The sequence below is a fragment of the Gossypium hirsutum genome, chromosome D13 (assembly GCF_007990345.1).
Source record: "Gossypium hirsutum isolate 1008001.06 chromosome D13, Gossypium_hirsutum_v2.1, whole genome shotgun sequence".
Classification (NCBI taxonomy): Eukaryota; Viridiplantae; Streptophyta; class Magnoliopsida; order Malvales; family Malvaceae; genus Gossypium; species Gossypium hirsutum.
Genome location: NC_053449.1, coordinates 380,553 through 398,442, shown reverse-complemented (window position 1 = coordinate 398,442; position 17,890 = coordinate 380,553). Strand labels below are relative to the sequence as shown.

Sequence of the window (17,890 nt, the reverse complement as noted above, 5' to 3'; positions counted from 1 at the left end):
AAATTATATAGGCGACATAGATATATAGTCTTAAATGAATGATAAGAAAGTAGATGTAAAAGGAGAAAAAAAGAGAATGCAAGGAAGTGGATCATTTTTTTTTCATTTTAGGGTAAATTGCATCTAAGGTCATTAAACTAATAGTAATTTTATGTTTTGGTCACTCAACTTTAAAAAGTTACAAAATGATCATTGGACTATTCAAAAGTTTTCATTTAAGTCACTAAACTATTCAAAAGTTTTTGTTAAATTTTAGGGGGGCCAAATTATATTGTCTATATCTTTATAATTTTTAAAGGATTAAATCAATTTTTATAATTTTTAGGGGGCTAAAGTACAATTTTACCTTTACTAATTTAAAATTTTTAAAAATTTAAAGGGCCAAAATGATAAAATTTCTATTTTGGGGGGGGGGGGTCGAGGCCCTGCGTGTTTGTGTTCTAAATTTGTGGTTTCCACACACATACAAGTGTAATAGGATTTCTAGTTTATATTATTTTTTATGAATATATTTGACATAATTATGTTTTTCACCCATATTGTGGGTGTGCCATAATCTAATGTCTTATATGGTTCGAATTAATTCCATATAAATTAATATATATTTAACCACCTCTTAAGTTTTAATTCAGTTGGTACCGTTGCTATTGTAGCTGTAGAGGCCCAATTTAGCCCGGGCCCAAACAGAAACCAAACAAAAAGAAAAACCAAAAACAAATCAAAAGTCCAATTACAAAACATGTCAGCCCAAATTACAAGGCTGAATTAAAAAAAACCCTAAGACCTAATTACGGGCCCACAACCTAAACATTTTTCAGTAAAAATCAAAAACCCTAAAGCCCCTGTGCCGCTGCCCTTGGCCACGTCAGCATGCTCCTCGTCTCGAGGCCTGATGCGCCTTTGCCTTCGTTTCACCAAAATGGCAAAGGGCAGGCTTCTTTCCTCTCTGTTGACCCTCCACCGCCACTTGCAAAGAAAAAAAAAGACAGAAGCAAAAACAACAAGAAAATAGCGAAGAAAATGCAAAAAACAAATAAAAATAATAACAAGCAATATGTAACTCATGACTATAAAGGCCAATACCACATATTGTAACTTTTTTTTATAGAAAAATACAAAAAAGCATCAAGTTTCAAAAAGGTAGTTTTTTTTATCTTCTGATTTTTACTTTCGAAGCAAATAAAATATAATAAAAAAAATTAAAACCTTACTTGCCTTTTCGCCTTCGCGCCACAGTCAGTGTCCCCTCTGGTCTGAAAGGTCGTCGAATCCCTGGGGATTCAGCCAAGGCCGCGGCGGAGGGCATCGAGAGTTGAAAGGTCTTCCCTTTTTTGAGAGTTTTGGCTTGAATCTAGAATGTTCGACTCCAAATTGGGGTTCTAGGCTAAAAGGGGGTTTAAAAGGGATTTTGGGAGTCGTTGGCGGCCGACGGCCACGATGAGGGTCCAACGGTTCTTGGCCGGATGGGGAATGGCTTTCAGAGAAAAAAAAGAGGGTTTTCATTTTTTTTAAACTAAGCTGAAATGATTTTTTTTTTCGGATTTTTAACTTAAATAGAGGGTCAGAACGACATTGTTCTGGCCTGAGTCCATAAATCCCAAAATGACGTCGTTTTGAATTAGGCCTCGACGACCCGACCTGAACCGCACAAGATTTGAGTGTTTTTGATATGAGGGTCTATTTATTCTGTTCGTCCTTTCACTTTTGCCGCTGGTTTCAATTTAGTCCTGTTTCTTTTTAATTTTTTAATTTTTACCCTATAATTTTGATTTTGTTTCGTTTTAGTCCCTCATGAAACGGCGCGTTTGTGGGGCTGGGAATAATTTCCCATCTAGTCCTTGTTCCTTTTCGTGCGTTTTATTTTGGTCCTTCATTCTATTTTTTATTTACAATTTAGCCCTTAATTTTATTTAAATTGCGACTTAATCCTTATTTATTTAATTTCGACCCTTTATAGATTTCTTTTTATATATTATTTATTTATTTATTTATCTATTTATTATATCTTACCCTTTTTATATATTTAAAAATTATGACATTTATATTTCCTTTATTTATGCACTTGTTGTTCGTATTATTATCATCATCATCATCATCATTATTTATTTTTCCTATTATTATTTAATTAGTATTAGAATTAGTAATTATAATACGATTATTGCCATTGTTATTATTTGGTGTTTTATTATTACTATAGTTATATCATCGTCATTTACTATAGTATGATATTTTTATTTTTTTGTATATCATTGTTCCATTTTTATGCGCTATCATTTTATTTTGCTATAACCATGTCATGAATCATGTTTAAACATACTTACGCATTTTCATGCTATGCCCAAACAAGTTAAATATGCATTGCTTTAGATGTTACATTCGTTTTACTCGATACATAAAAAAAAGGGAAAATTTTCAAAATCAAGACAATGTTCTGTATTTGGGAGATTTGAGAAGTTGTGCCCTAACTCACGGGGTTCGATTTTTTCTTGTAACTTAGATAACCGAATATCCTTTTTAAAACTAAAACATATGTGATTTAAATAATAATTTTAAAAATGAGCAAGCTTACCTTCGAGGATGAGATGTCGTGACCTAATTTACGGGACATGACATTTTCATTTTGATTATCTCAAGATAAGAAGGCCTTTTGCATATGTTTTAATTTATTTAAGTGATTAAAAAATATCATCATGCAAGGTAGGATTGTGTTTAAATTCTCTTCAAATTTTCAAACTCTCGACACTAAGACATAAATTAATCAACTAGGTACCAATTTTGGGCGTTACGAGGGTGCTAATCCTTCCTCGTGCGTAACCGACTCCCGAACCCATTTCCAGGATTTTGTAGACCAAAATTATTGTTTTAGTAAATCAAAATTTTATTAAAATAATCAAATTACAAGGTGATCTGATCACACCTAACAAAAGATCCCATCTTCGTTCAGTTTTAAATAAAAGTCGATATAAAAAAGAGGGCCTTGACAGTAACAATTAAAAGGTCATGGGTTTAAGCATATTTAAGTGTGTATTATCATCTGATTTAAGAGTATAGGTGAAAGTATATAGTGAATTGAACTAGGAAAATTGAAGCAAAAATGTTGGAAAGGGTTAGTGTATACGCAATTGAATTACTATTTCTCATACAAAGTGCATCTTATTGATTTATATTCCAACATATATGAATCTTAATATTTACAAAAATATACCTAACTATACCCAAATTGTGACTTGTTTTAAACAAAAGAAAAAGAAACTTGTATAACTATATATTTGATGGGCTTTTCGTACTTCCATGAGCCAATGCCCTTACGTAAACATGAAGTGAAAAAAATTGAGGGAATCCCCTCAACCAAGAAACTCCAACCTCCTGTTACAAGGAATTACTATTAAGTTGCACAATATATCATGAAGGAAAATCTCTCAAAAATGAATCCATTGTCTCAAAGGTTATATATACAGCAATGGCTAAACATTAAGACTTCTTCTTAGAAGGATCCATGATCAAATTTTGGTTAGGAAAAGGAAAGGGTCAAGTTAAGAAACAACCAAATGTATAGATACAATTAAGTGGATATTAATCTTCTCATTTACGATCAACATCTTCTGGAGTCTTTCTCGAACGAATTTTTTTCTATGGAAAAATAAAGTATCTTGGCGAAGTCTGTTATAATGATTTTCAGAACAACCTATGGTTGTTCAAAGACCCTTTCATACATTTTATTAGGTATCAAGAAAAGTCAATTCTGGCCTCAAAGGATACGTCTCTTCTGATCAATAAGTGGAAATATTACTTTGTCGATTTATGGCAATATTATTTTTACCTGTGGTCTCAATCAGGAAGAGTCCGTATAAATCAATTATCTAAATATTCTCTCGACTTTCTAGGCTATCTTTCAAGTGTGCGATTAAATCCTTCAGTGGTACGGAGTGCGCTTATGTGCTTTCGGATTCATATTGTTTATATTGTTGCATCAACAACGATACTATTTAAATGAAGACTCAGTACAAAAACTTGGTATGGGTCCTAAATTAACTATCTTATCAACATGTAAACTAGCACTTTTGATAATACAACCTTTAATTATACAATAAATTTTAAAAATAATAATTCAATTATTATAAAATATGTATTAAAATATTTTAAAACCAAATCATTATGAATCACTAAAATGAAAAAAAATTAGATTAAATTGTTTATCATGGTGTTGTTATCAATCTTGAGTCAATGTTGAGTTAACTTGAACTATCTTGGAGGGGCTACGTATAGCATGGGAGAAAGGGTTTCGTCAGTTAGAGGTTGAGAGTGATAATGCTCTGCTGATGGAGATGATTGCAAAGGGAGGAGCAGCTGATAGTCAACTGATGGAACTACGCTCTATTCATCGAATGTTGCGTCGTGACTGAAAGATTTGTTTTCGTCATATCTGAAGAACTCACAATGCAGTTGCTGATCATATGGCTAAGGTTATGCCGACAAGATTCATTGAGGTCCAAGTATTTGAAGGTCAACCTTATTCTGTGCGAGATTTAGTACAAGCAGACCATTTTAGCATTACACGGGCTAATGCATTATCTTAATAGTGTCGTGTAAAGCTGTTTAATTTACCAAAAAAAATAACACATGAAATATATACATTATTAAAATGAAAAAAATTAGATTAAATTGTTTATCATGGTGTTGCCATCAATCTTGACTCGGTGTCGAGTTAACTTGTGACACCAACTCAATCAAATACATTATTAATACTAGAAATGCTATCACACGCATATGCACGTGAAAACCATATATTTAAAATACAAATGTTTGTTTAAAAATATATTACAATAAATAATAAAACGTATGATTTACAATTAATTGATAATATATAAAATACGAACGTTATTAAAATAAAAATAGATTAAATTGCTTATCATAATGTTGTCATCAATATTGAGTCGGTGCTGAGTTAACTTGTAATACTAACTCAATCAAATACATTATTAATATATATAATGATAGAGGTAATAAAGTGTGCATAATAAAATTAAAATGTATAAAATCATCAAAATAAAACTTTAATTGAGTGATAAATTAAAAAATTTATTAATGCGATGGATGTGAGTTCAAATCCTATCATATACATATTTTTATTGGTTTTTTAGAGTGGAAAGACTAAAATACCCACGATTAATATTACTCATTTTAATTACGAAAGGGTATTCCCATAATTTTTTAACTGAGTTGGCACTCGGTTAACCCGTGACACAAACTCAGTCGAGGATTTTATTAACTGTATAGATATACATCTAATGGAGATAAAGTGGGCATAATAAAATATATTAAAATATTAAAATAAAGCAATAGTTGAGTGACAAAGTAAATGTTTTATTAATGTCATTCATGTGGATTCGAATATTATCATATGCATCTAATTAATATTATTTATTTTAATTATAGAAGGGTATTCTCGTAATTTTCTAATCGAATTGACATCCGGTTAACTCGTGACACCAACTCAATCCAAAATTTTATTATTAGTATAAATATCAAAATATACATAAAAATAATTAATTTATAAAAATTTAACACGGGAAATAAACATCACTTTTTCCCTTCATTTTCCTTCTATTTATTCTCTTTATCTTTAGTTATTTCCCCTAATTCCCTCTCTTCCACTTGGTGTCCCCACGTCCCAAGTGAAGAACCCACCTGTCACAAATTAGAAACTCAAACAGTAGCCTAATCTTTACTACTTTAATATATAGTTATAGATAAACATCTACATGTCTACTACTTTAATATATAATTATAGATGTTGCATGAAAATGATATGTATTATAAAGAATTAATTTTTGGACTCACTTTAATAAATATTTTGGGAAGAGAGATATATATTATTGGATTTAGTTTAAGTGGATGGGTACTTATATTTAAATGGCATACACGTCATTAGACATACAAATTAAATTGATTTTTTTATTATTTCCGATTGTGACTATCAAATTATATATATGGCTGAGGGCTCAAATTAAATTTATAGAATCTTAGTGGACATATTATCTGAATTTTTATGTAAATGCACATTATTCGATTTTGTTTTATAAAAGGGTGATATTTTTTTTTGAATTACAAGAGGAGCTCTAACCGCAACGCGATTAGCTTGACTTGAACTTAGGTCACACCTCGAGTGATGAACACTCTAATCATCAGGCTAACACATGGGGTTCATTAATATCCAAAGAAGACATAAAATATACTTGGTTGTTTGTTTATCTGAATTCATAAAAGTAAATTTAGTATTTCGAGCATTTATGTACTATTTTGCAGTTATCTATTACCTTATTTAATGAGTTAAAATTCTATAAATGGAGTGAACAAATAAAATTTCATTTAAGCGTTTTGGATTTTGGCTACAAACCTACTACCATTGCTAAGTTAAGCAATGAGGAAGAGAAGTTCTACCATAAAGCAATGAGAATGGATAAAGAAATTGAGCCTTTATTTTTTTGCGATTGACTATCACTAGCAAAATTAAGATCACAATTTTAAAAATTGAAATGGGTTGAGGGAAAAAGCAATAACATATAATCAAGATGGCTAATATTGTAACAAGGTCTTAAGGAGGAAGCGAGATTAAAGAGTGAAAGAAGTACACCCAACATCTATGTTGTAAAATGTGCAGTACACTCATTTATATACCCAAAGATCTCCCATTTTCCTTTCTGATGTGGGATTAATACAGTCTACCTACTTTAAAGTGCTTGGCTTGATATTCTCTCCATCCAAATTTGTGACACCTTCGCCGTGGCTCCTCCATCACGGTTGGTTTATCTTGCCTACCCCATCCATTGAGGCGCTTGGCTAGAAGTTAGATAGTCAAGGGTGGCTTTGATATCACTTGTCATGGGATTATTACTTTTTTCCCCAATAAACTTGTCTAATAGGTTGTGTAGCGCACTCACTTATTTACTCGAAAATCTTCTCTCTTCTTTCCGATGTAAAATTAATACACCGAATTAAACAATTAAAAAATGTTTATTATTGTATTTTCAAAATGATTAAAATATTAAAAATGTGTTTAACAATTAGAATATTGATTCAAGGAATTTAAATTACGTTCACCGAATTCAACAAATGGCTCAATCGTTGAAATGCATTAAGGCCACTAAACTTTCACGTGAGGCAACGAAAATGGCATCTTCACAACCTTGTATAGTGATAGCATACTTTTCTAGTGATAGCAAATTATTGTGTTAGGTGCCTTGGTAGTGGGACAACAAAAACTGAATGTACATGTGGGTCGAGACAAACAAAATATTGAACCTACAATTTCATTTATATACTCATTTCAGCCTTAATGTCCCAACATTTTATTTCTTTTATAATTATATTTTTAAAATTAAGAGAACAAAATTTTATTGAATTGGTGGTTCACATTTTTCTACCCGACCCGTAACGATATCTGACTGACTTGTAACATCAATTCAGTCAAGAGCTTGATATATACTAAATTATGACATACCCACAATGGGTAAAAAAATGTAACAAATATATTTATAAAAAAACATAATAAATAAGGTTTTAGATAAAATGCTAAAGTTAAATATATTAAATACTATAGTGTTGTAGGTTTAAATATTATTATATGCATTTATCTAGATTTTATGTCCAATACAAAACGACAAAAATACCTTCATAGTAATACTTATTATTTAATAAAAGAAATGAGTTTACAGTAATTTCATAACCGAATTGGGACCCAATTGATGGGCGACAACAACTCGATTAACTCTTTTTTAAAGTTTTATAAATACACTACAATATAAATACATTTCAGAGTAACCAATTCGTATCAAACTATTTCAACCCAAACCCATGCTTAGAACTACCCATAGTCCTTCCCCAACCCATTAAGTGCATTGAACCTACATACTTCTACATTGACAATAATATCCATATCAATCGAGTTAAGACTCAATCCGCTCATATAAATATAAAACATGATTGAACCCAAGATATAAATGATGTAGGGCCGAGGAGTAGGATATGGCAGCCTCTTCACTTGTCCAACCCAACGTTGTTGTTGTCCACTCAGTTTCAACTATAGAAATATGGAATTTGAAAATATGCAAACTCTACTGTGTTTATTTTATCCTTTCTTTGGCCCCCTTTTTGTTCTTTTGTCTTTTTCCTTGCCCCTAACTCTTTCTCCCTCAATCTTCCTTTGCATTAAATCCCATAATTCAAAGGAAATAAATGCAATGGTTTTGCTTCATTATCACTCAATCTTCTTCGTTTTCTTAATCTATAGAATTTAGGTTTCGAGTCTAAGACAAAAACAATGGCATCTGACAAAACCAACAAAGAAGCTGTAGCCATAGTCTTATCGGACCAAGAACTTACATGCCTTGGCCAATCATGTGCCAATCTCGAATTTTCATCACTTCCTTTTTATTAACTTAAATGTTGAACAATTTCGAAAAAACACAAATTCCGATACTCCCATTTTGTTGTTAACATTTTTTTATTGTCATCTAAACATATTTCACATAAAAAAATTTGAAGAAAGCCATGCATTGCTTTTAAAATATATATATAGGCAGACAAATCTTAAAATTCCATACCATTTACGACATATCATGTTGGATGAAAAATCAACTATCTAGTCAATAGTGAAGGTTAGATACGAAACTGATGTGTTTTTGCCTAATTTCAAGATCGTGATTCTTCCCTTTTCTTAATTTTGATTTTTCATAATTATAATGTTTTTTAATTAAAAAAAGTAAGATGTTTATATATTAATAATCTATATATATAATAATAGCAGTAATTCAACTTTAGTTTATGCTTGCATCACCAACACTAAACCATGTAAAAATTAAAGTCCACTATTTGCCACGTATATCTCCACTCTCTTTTTCTTTTCAAAGAAAAAGAAAAGAAAAAACTTAACGTCTTTAAATTGCAAAAACCTTTATTTCACGTACATTAAAAAGTAGCTCGATTTGTATTGAAATTATTGTCGATGAAGGAGGACGTGAGTTCTAATGCGCTGAAGCGTATTTTTTTTCTATTTAAGAGTTGGAGAGAGACTTTGGGTAGTTTTAGGCATTATATTAAAAAGAGCTGGTATGATAATAACTTATAACGAAGTTAATGTTAAAAAAGCATAAGGTTAAAATCTGCTATAAGTGCCTATACTCTTTGTAAATTTGGAATTTAATCCTTATACAACTATTTCTATAAATTTTAGCCCCTCTACTATTCAAATTTCAAAATTCAGTTTTAATTCTTAACACTGTAAAAATTATTTTATTAGATTTAGATTCATTACAACATCATTTTTTAATTACATCTTTCCTCTAAATTTAATGATCTATTTATACGATGAAATACAACAATTGATTAGAAGGATTCTAAACTTCAAATTTTTGCCAGAAAAATCGATTTGTTAAAATATCCATTATATGCCTAACCCTCCGCATTTAGCAATTCAAGACAGAAAGTTCTTTAGTTATTGTTTATAATTTCTTAAAAGTATTTTAATATTTTATTCAATTTTTTTTTGTTTCAAGGTTTTTTACTTGATTATTGTAATTTTTCTATTATTTATTATAAAAATCTTTTTGTAAAAATTATTTCTCATAATTTTTTTAGAAGTGTGCCATGAACGAATAGTAAAAGTCATTGTTATCAGGCAACCTGAAATAGTAGAATATGTAAATTCTAAAAGTTATTTTTCGTCGAATAATAGAGGCCAAAATAAATAAGCATGGGAAATTGATATCGAAATGTGAAAATTAAAAAGAAAGTTGGAAGAATGAAATGATTAGTTAGACTAGTTAATACTAATGTAATTGATACTTGTTATATATGCATATATTTTCTTTAGTTTATTTTTAATGAAATGAATTTGAATTATATTAGTACCATCAGATATTCAATACTTAGCATATGGTTTTGTTTACTTCCGTGCGTAGGTTTAGGATGAGGGTTTTTGTAGATTAAAAGTGTTGAAGCATTCATTCTCAACAACTCAACTCGGGAATCATTTTGCTACCTCTTTTGTATGTATGTATATGTGTGTGTGTGTGTGTGTGTGTGTGTGTGTTGTTTGTTTGAGTTGGAACGACGTGTACCTAGATTATTTTGGCATGTTGTTTAAGTGGTCATTTTTCTATATTTGGTATTTGGCCTATAGGGTTTTATAAGATGAACTTTAACCTTTAAGTAATAGATACTTATCCTAGTTTATATAAGTTTGATTATGAAAAATAGTTCGTTAAATGATGATAAATTGATGGTCATGATTTGATGACGTTTGATTGTGTTTATATGTGTTAGATTGATGATATTACGGTGCAAAGTTTAGGTACACTTAAGGTGTCATTTGGTATAGTTTGGACACTTGAAAAATGTGCATTTAGGGCCATTTTACCATTGAGTCTCGAGACAACAAGATCATGTCTCAAGACCATAAGAAAAAAATTGCCTTATATTTTGATCTACTTGCTTAGTGTTTCGAGACTTGGCAAGCTAGTCTCGAGACAATTCTATTTAAGCATCAAGACAAGTGGCCTTCGTCTCGAGACAAGTAAACTTTGAAGCTGAATTAGTTTTGCCATGTTCTAGGTCTCGAGATAAGAACCCCTTGTCTTGAGACATTCAAACATTGAAGCTAAGTAAGAAAACATGAGAGGATGGTCTCAACATTTAGTCTTGAGACATGAAGAACCTTGCCTCGAGACACCACTTCTAGTGTTTCGAGACATGTTGACATCAAAACAAAAATACCTAAAATAAAATGAGATCTATCTCGAGACAAGAAGTCATCTGTCTTGAGACACAACATTGAAATTTGATAGTTAAGTATGTCATAGCTAAAGGCGATGTTGGGTTGTCGAGAGGGAAAGGAAAGGCAAGAGCCAACGAGTGACGCGAGATATCGATTTGTATTTCTATGATTTGGGATCAATTTAATTATTGCATATTCATAATATTTTGCATAATATGGTATCGAGGTGAGTTGACAATGGTTGTTTGAATTGAATTGTTATGATTGAGATTGATTATTAAGATAGAGGACTAAATTGAATAGAATAGAAAGTATCATGACTTAATTGATATATGATATTTGATATGGAATTGAAATGAAACATGTTATTTGATGTGTTAGAATAGTGAAATGGTGATGATTTGAGAATGATAGAATATGAATTGAACTATATGATGAAATTGGAAAATAGGTTACCCTATTAATTGTTCAGGCAGAATCGAATATAGTTAGCATGCCATAGGATAGATTGAGTATGAGTTACTTCGACTGTACGTCGATAAGCGCTGGGCGCATTTTCCTTTGTACGTTCTGATGAGTGTTGGGCACAACTTTTACTTTGGTTATACCGATGAGCGCTGGGTGCAACCTATATACTTTAGACATTCCGATGAGACATTAAATGTCAAATTGGTATGTTGGTTGGGATCCTTGTATTCGTTCGAGTTCGAGTCAGGTTAATAGGGGATATAAATTGTGAATTGGATGTTCGAAATGAATTAATGTTATGAAATTGTATTATAGGTACATATATGCAATATATGATTATCGATAATATGTGAAGGACAATGCGAACTTGTTAAACAAGTCTAAGGGCCAATATGGAAAGATAACAAATGAATTGATTTGATTCTGAAATGAAATGTGGATATGATCAAATGTTGAGAATTGAATAGAAATTCAAACGCTATTTGTATTGATATGTTAGTATAATATGTTCATTTAGCTTGGTTAATCGAGGCATTGTATGGTTAATTCATATGACAAGTTTGGTACACTTGTGGCATATAAATGTTGGTATGTTGATTGAAATTTGGTATGAATTGTATATGAGTTGATTGACATTAGAATGTGAATTGAATTTATACAATTGACTGAAACTTGTATTATATTGACTTGAATTATGGAAATACCACTAAGCTTTATTGTTCAGCATACGATTTATTTTCTCTGTGCGCATGTATAAGTATATCTCAAAGTTTCAGGCGTGATCTAGCATCCAGACAGTGATCCTCGACTCAACAATATTTGTATAACCCCATTTTTGTTTAATATATGACATTTACCTAGGTCGAGTCAGTTTTTGCATATTACATGATCATATCATAATTGAACTGAGATTGATGGATTATAAATGGTCAAATGGTCAAATGGTTGGATTGTGTAAATGAATTTGAGACTTAAATGGTTTATATAAGAAGATGAAGTACTTGTGATCATATATGAATGCTTATGCCTATTTGGAAATGTTTAGATGATGCCATAAGCGTTTAATATGGAATGTAAGGTTATGTAACATAAATGTATATGTAAATGATGTGATATGTTAAAATTGAACAATTGGGAATGACATTTTGACTAAATTAGTGGTTATTGTCAATGAAAATTGCTTTTAGGTTATACAAGTTAATGCCATTTTGGACCTTTTGCAAAACAGACGGTCATGTCGCGATGAGACCTAGTCAGTGAGTTGTGTTGAAATGAGGAACCTCCGAAGTTGCGACATCAACCCGATATTTTGCAAACTATACATTTTTTTCCTAACTCAACCTTAGGTTAGCCAAGGAACTATTGTAAACTCATATAAGACCCGAAAACGCTATAAAACCTATACTAACATAACTCTGAATATGAAAATTATCATACTACTAAAAATTCTAATAGATTATCAATTAAAGTTACAAATAGTTTTGACCAAAAAATACCAATCAAATAAGATAAGTTACAATAACCTGTCATATATGTTTCTTAAGTTGCAATTGAAGCTGCTTCTAGCAATTATAACTAGCACTAACATAGTCAAATTGCTTTTTTTAGATGGAAAAGTTGACCTAACTGTTAAAATTTTAATGACATTAATGTAGCAATCCACATGTACTTTATTGTTAATGTAGACAATTCTTTTTAAAAAAATTATGAATTTTTTTGAACTCTATGGAATTTTTATTAACAACGCATGGACGACCACTAGAATTGCCATGTCATTTTCATCAAAATTTTAATGGTTTGGTTAACTTTTCTATCTAAAAGAAAGTAATTTGATTAAATTTTAAAAGTTGAGAGCTAAAATAATAATTAAAAAAAAGAATTGGGCTAAAATGAAAAGAGGGGATAAATGTTAGGGATTGAATATGCCATTATACCTAAAATTTTTCATGTTTGAATTTTTTTATAATTCAAAGCTTCAATTTTTTTCTTACAAATTAACTCACAACACATCATATTCAGTCGTAATTATAATTTATAAGATAAAAAAAATACATATCCAAATACCAATAACTATAATAAATTATTACAAAGCACGCTAAGAAATGGGGTTAGTCACTATATTATGGTTAATTTTTTTTTGATCATTTAACTAAAAAATTATAATTTGGTCATTGAACTATTCAAAAGTTTTCATTTAAGTCATTGGGTCATTAAAATCCATGCTATATGGCTTTCTCTGTTCGCATTATTTGTACCAATCAAAAGTTTTCTTTCCCCTTCTCTTCTAAATTTTTTTTTCATGAAACAATTTTGGACGTCACAAATCTGCGAATCAAAATTCAAATAGCTTTTTACTTTAATCTACCATACCGATCGTCAGATCGTCGATGGAGCTCGTTGGCGGACCTTTTAAAAAAAAATTTAACAACCTAATGACAAATAAAATCTTTTGAATAATTTAGTGACTCAAATAAAATTTTCAAATAGTTCCGTGGTCAAATTGTAACTTTTTTTAATTAAGGGACCAAAACAAAAACTTACCATTAAATCTAATGGTATAGTTCAACCCAAAAAAAAAAAAACTATTACAAAACACAATCAAATTAAAACTAAAATATATCCGAATTCAAAACTTATGATGTTAAAATTATATTTGAGCATAAAAGGTGGTAATATTTGGCATTACCAAGCTTTACCATATAAAATTTCCTTACTGTAAAATAACATATTGACACCCCCACCCACATATGCTTGAGACATGGGAGTTTCCCCTAAATATACCATTATAAATATGAGTCCAATCCCCCCAACTTCTCCTTTAGGGAGAAACACAAACACTTCCTCAAGCTCTTTCTTTTTCATCTCTCTTCCTTTTACAAACTCTCCCCTATTTACCAATTTCTTTCTTTTTTTCATCAAAAATGGAGAAGCTGAGATGTTGTGGCAACTTGCTTGAGAGCTCCAAGCCTTATTTTGCAATGATTTCATTGCAATTTGGTTATGCAGGCATGAACATCATCACCAAGGTTTCACTTAACAAAGGCATGAGCCACTATGTCTTGGTTGTTTACCGTCATGCTTTTGCAACTGCTGTCATAGCTCCCTTTGCTTTGATTTTCGAAAGGTTTATAAACGCCATTCAAATTCAACATATATGGCAGCTGAGATCAATTCATACAAATATATACTGAATTTTGCTATGTTTTTTCAACATATTTCAGGAGAGGGCAACCAAAGATAACATTCTCAGTGTTTATGCAAATATTTATCTTGGCTCTTTTGGGGTTAGTTTTTATTAGGACTCTTTTTCTTTTTTATTCATAAATTTTGCTTTGTTATCTTAAATTTAAGCAAAGTTTTGTTGTTGCTTTTTAGGCCTGTGATTGACCAGAATTTCTACTATGCTGGGCTGAAATATACATCTCCAACTTTCTCTTGTGCTTTGAGCAATGTGCTTCCTGCAATGACGTTTATCATGGCTGTCATCTTCCGGTAGATATTTACATATGCTCATTAATAATGATAGTGTCTGACGCTCAACAAGTCTGGTATTGTTTCATGTTGGGAGGTTGTCTCCGGACTCTGATATAAATGAACCATAAATGTTTATATGACATAGGTTGGTAAAAATATCATAGAAGCCCCTGTATTAGGAGTCAAATTGCATTTTGCCCCTCTACTCAAAAGTTCTGTAAATTAGTCATTGTACATTAAATTAAAGAGCAAATCAGTCCATTCTATTAACAATTTCATCCATTTGTATTGTTAAAAACTGGCATCGTTGGTGGAATAACATGACAATGACACATAGCATGTCATGTGCACCTCATGCTGATATATAGGAACCGGTTTTAAACAGTAGAAATGGATGAAATTTTTAACAAAATGATCAATTTACTCTTTGATCCAACATGCAGGAACTAATTTACCCATTTTTTGAGTAAAAAGGATAAAATGTGACTCGTAGTATAGGAACCTTCATGATATTTTTACCTCCATAGGTTATGGAATCAAGTCCAATCATTTAGACATTCCTAGATACTTTCACTCTGTAAACCTGTCAAACTTCTCAGCAGAATCATGAGACAAAACTGAAATCATATCCGACGTGTTGATGTCCCTCGCGTTTGTAAGAAAAGTTTTGATTAATGTCTAAGTACATTGAATTTTTTGTATATAGGATGGAGAAGATAGATGTAAAGAAAGTGAGATGCCAAGCAAAGATATTAGGGACGATGGTGACAGTAGCTGGGGCAATGCTTATGACATTGTACAAAGGACCCATTGTTGATCTGTTTTGGAGTAAGAAATATATCCACACTAACCAATCTTATTCTCCTCATACTACTGAAACTACTGACAAAGATTGGTTCAAAGGCTCCATTCTCCTTCTCATTGCCACCTTTGCTTGGGCTTCCCTCTTTGTTTTGCAGGTAATTTTAAACACCAAAATAATTTACCTTTTTAAAACATACCAACAAATTGATTTTCACTTTCATTGTTTTATTTATTTTTGGTGATTTCATCGTATAATTTTTCACTAGGCCAAAGCATTGAAGACATACAAGGATCATCAACTTTCATTAACATCACTAGTGTGCTTTGTGGGCACTCTACAAGCAATTGCAGTGACATTTGTGATGGAACATAAAGCCTCAGTTTGGCAAATTGGTTGGGACATGAACCTCCTTGCTGCTGCCTATGCTGTAATAGATCCCTCCCTTCTTTTCTAATTATTATATATTTATATTTTGATCGAGATAATATCACAAATTAATTTATTACCAATTTAATTGAGAAAAGATAAAAACATACACATAATAAAATTTAAACCCATGTTATTTTAATTTTTCACATTTAACCGAAGCCTATTTTTGTTGTGATGCTTTGTAGTGGTAATGATTTTATATATCCACTAGATATAGTGGAAATTTCTTATTTATCGATATTTTACGTGTTAGCTTAGCAAAAACTGAAGCATTTATTATTTATATAAACTTTTTGCAAATATATATGTATATATAATTTTTTACCCATGTCGTAGGTGGTGTGCATAATCTTTTAAAGTTTAATTTTAATGTGTTTTTCTTGCAGGGGATTGTGACATCAAGCATATCATACTATGTTCAAGGACTGGTGATAAAGAAAAGGGGCCCAGTATTCGCCACTGCTTTCAGCCCTTTGATGATGATCATAGTTGCAATCATGGGGTCTTTCATCCTGGCTGAGAAGATTTTTCTTGGAGGGTAGCTTTCTTTTTTAATTTCTCTTTCACACTCATTTTTTACCATTCACTTCTTTCTGTGCACAATATAAGCATCATGAAAACCTCTGTACAAAAATCGGATTACATTTTGCTCTTTTAACTTAAAAAATAAACAAATTAATCCTTATATGTTAAATCATAGAACAAATCGCTTTTTTCTGTGATTGACGAAAAAACCAGACAGTAACATGTATCATGTCACTTGTATCTCCTGGTATACAATGACTAGTTTTAAATGGTAGAAATGGATAAATTTTTATCAGAAACACTAGTTTGCTCTTGGACTAATTTGTCTCATTTTTAGTAAAAAATACAAAATGTAATCCAACTTATAGTATGAAGACCTCCATGATACTTTCACGACTCTATAATTATCTTTTTGACATAAATTTGTACTTTATTTCAGGGTGATAGGTGCCATATTGATAGTAATAGGACTTTATTCAGTCCTATGGGGAAAGCACAAAGAAAACAAGGAGGCAGAAGAGGAGATTCCAGAGCCAGTTAAAAGTATCCAACCAAATGGCAGCACCATCTTAGTAATCGGAGATATTGAAGCCAATCAAGATGCAAAAGAAAAGCTCTCAATAGTGGCCATCACTATGCCAAAGCAAATGCCAGAATCCCCCATCCAAAAATAATTCAAGTTTAATTCTCACTTTGGGAAAATAAAAGGGATGGGTTTTTTTTTGTCTTTACATCCCCCATTTTGTTTCTATAATTTAATAAAAAACTCAGATACATATGTCACATATGTACCCCTGTCCCCCAACCCTATAGTAGTATTCTAAGCTATGAAGGATCTTGTATGAGATGAAAATACGAGAGAGCACATTTTTAAGAAAAGTTTAGCCTTCAAATATATGTATATAATATTGAGAAATTCAACGGTTGAATTATTAACATATTAATGAATAAGTATCATTGATCAAATATACAATTTTATGTACATCAATTTTAATTTTGTACAATTTTATATATGAATTTTTTATTTGATTTTATTCATTTTTCATAAACCAGTAACGGCATTGTCAATGTAGCACCATTTGACGTTTATACGCTAACAATTATATTAATCCAATATGAAAATAAATGAATGCATTTATTTAAATGTGTAGAATTGAATCGAAATCAATGTTTCATGTGTCCTTATGAAGCATAATATAAGTTTCATATGTATAATTATGCCACATCAAAATTCATGTATCAAATTGCACATAAAGTTCACGTGTAAATTTGATATTTATCTCAAATATTAATTATACAAAAAATTATGAAAATGTGTAAATTAATGTAAGTGGACACTCCTATTATAAGATAATAGAAAGACAAAATAAAATTAATTATATTTTTTTTAATTTTGTAAACCATTAATAATTTAA

At 30.8% G+C, this 17,890-nt stretch overlaps 1 protein-coding gene across 1 annotated transcript; it reads left to right on the top strand.

Annotated features, from left to right (window-relative positions):
- Positions 1-14,068: 14,068 nt before the first annotated feature.
- On the top strand, positions 14,069-17,441 carry LOC107935490 (WAT1-related protein At5g07050). The gene is made up of 7 exons (XM_016868111.2): positions 14,069-14,366; positions 14,464-14,526; positions 14,618-14,734; positions 15,423-15,675; positions 15,787-15,948; positions 16,337-16,488; positions 16,915-17,441. Exons 1-7 carry the CDS (start codon positions 14,164-14,166, stop codon positions 17,147-17,149), a joined length of 1,185 nt encoding a protein of 394 aa, XP_016723600.1. The 5' UTR covers positions 14,069-14,163; the 3' UTR covers positions 17,150-17,441.
- Positions 17,442-17,890: the final 449 nt, after the last annotated feature.

Coding starts and splice junctions, on each gene's coding strand:
- LOC107935490 (XM_016868111.2), top strand. CDS start 14,164: ATGGAGAAGCTGAGATGTTGTGGCAACTTGCTTGAGAGCTCCAAGCCT. Junction 14,735..15,422: donor ATCATGGCTGTCATCTTCCG/GTAGATATTTAC, acceptor TTTTGTATATAG/GATGGAGAAGATAGATGTAA. Junction 16,489..16,914: donor GAGAAGATTTTTCTTGGAGG/GTAGCTTTCTTT, acceptor ACTTTATTTCAG/GGTGATAGGTGCCATATTGA.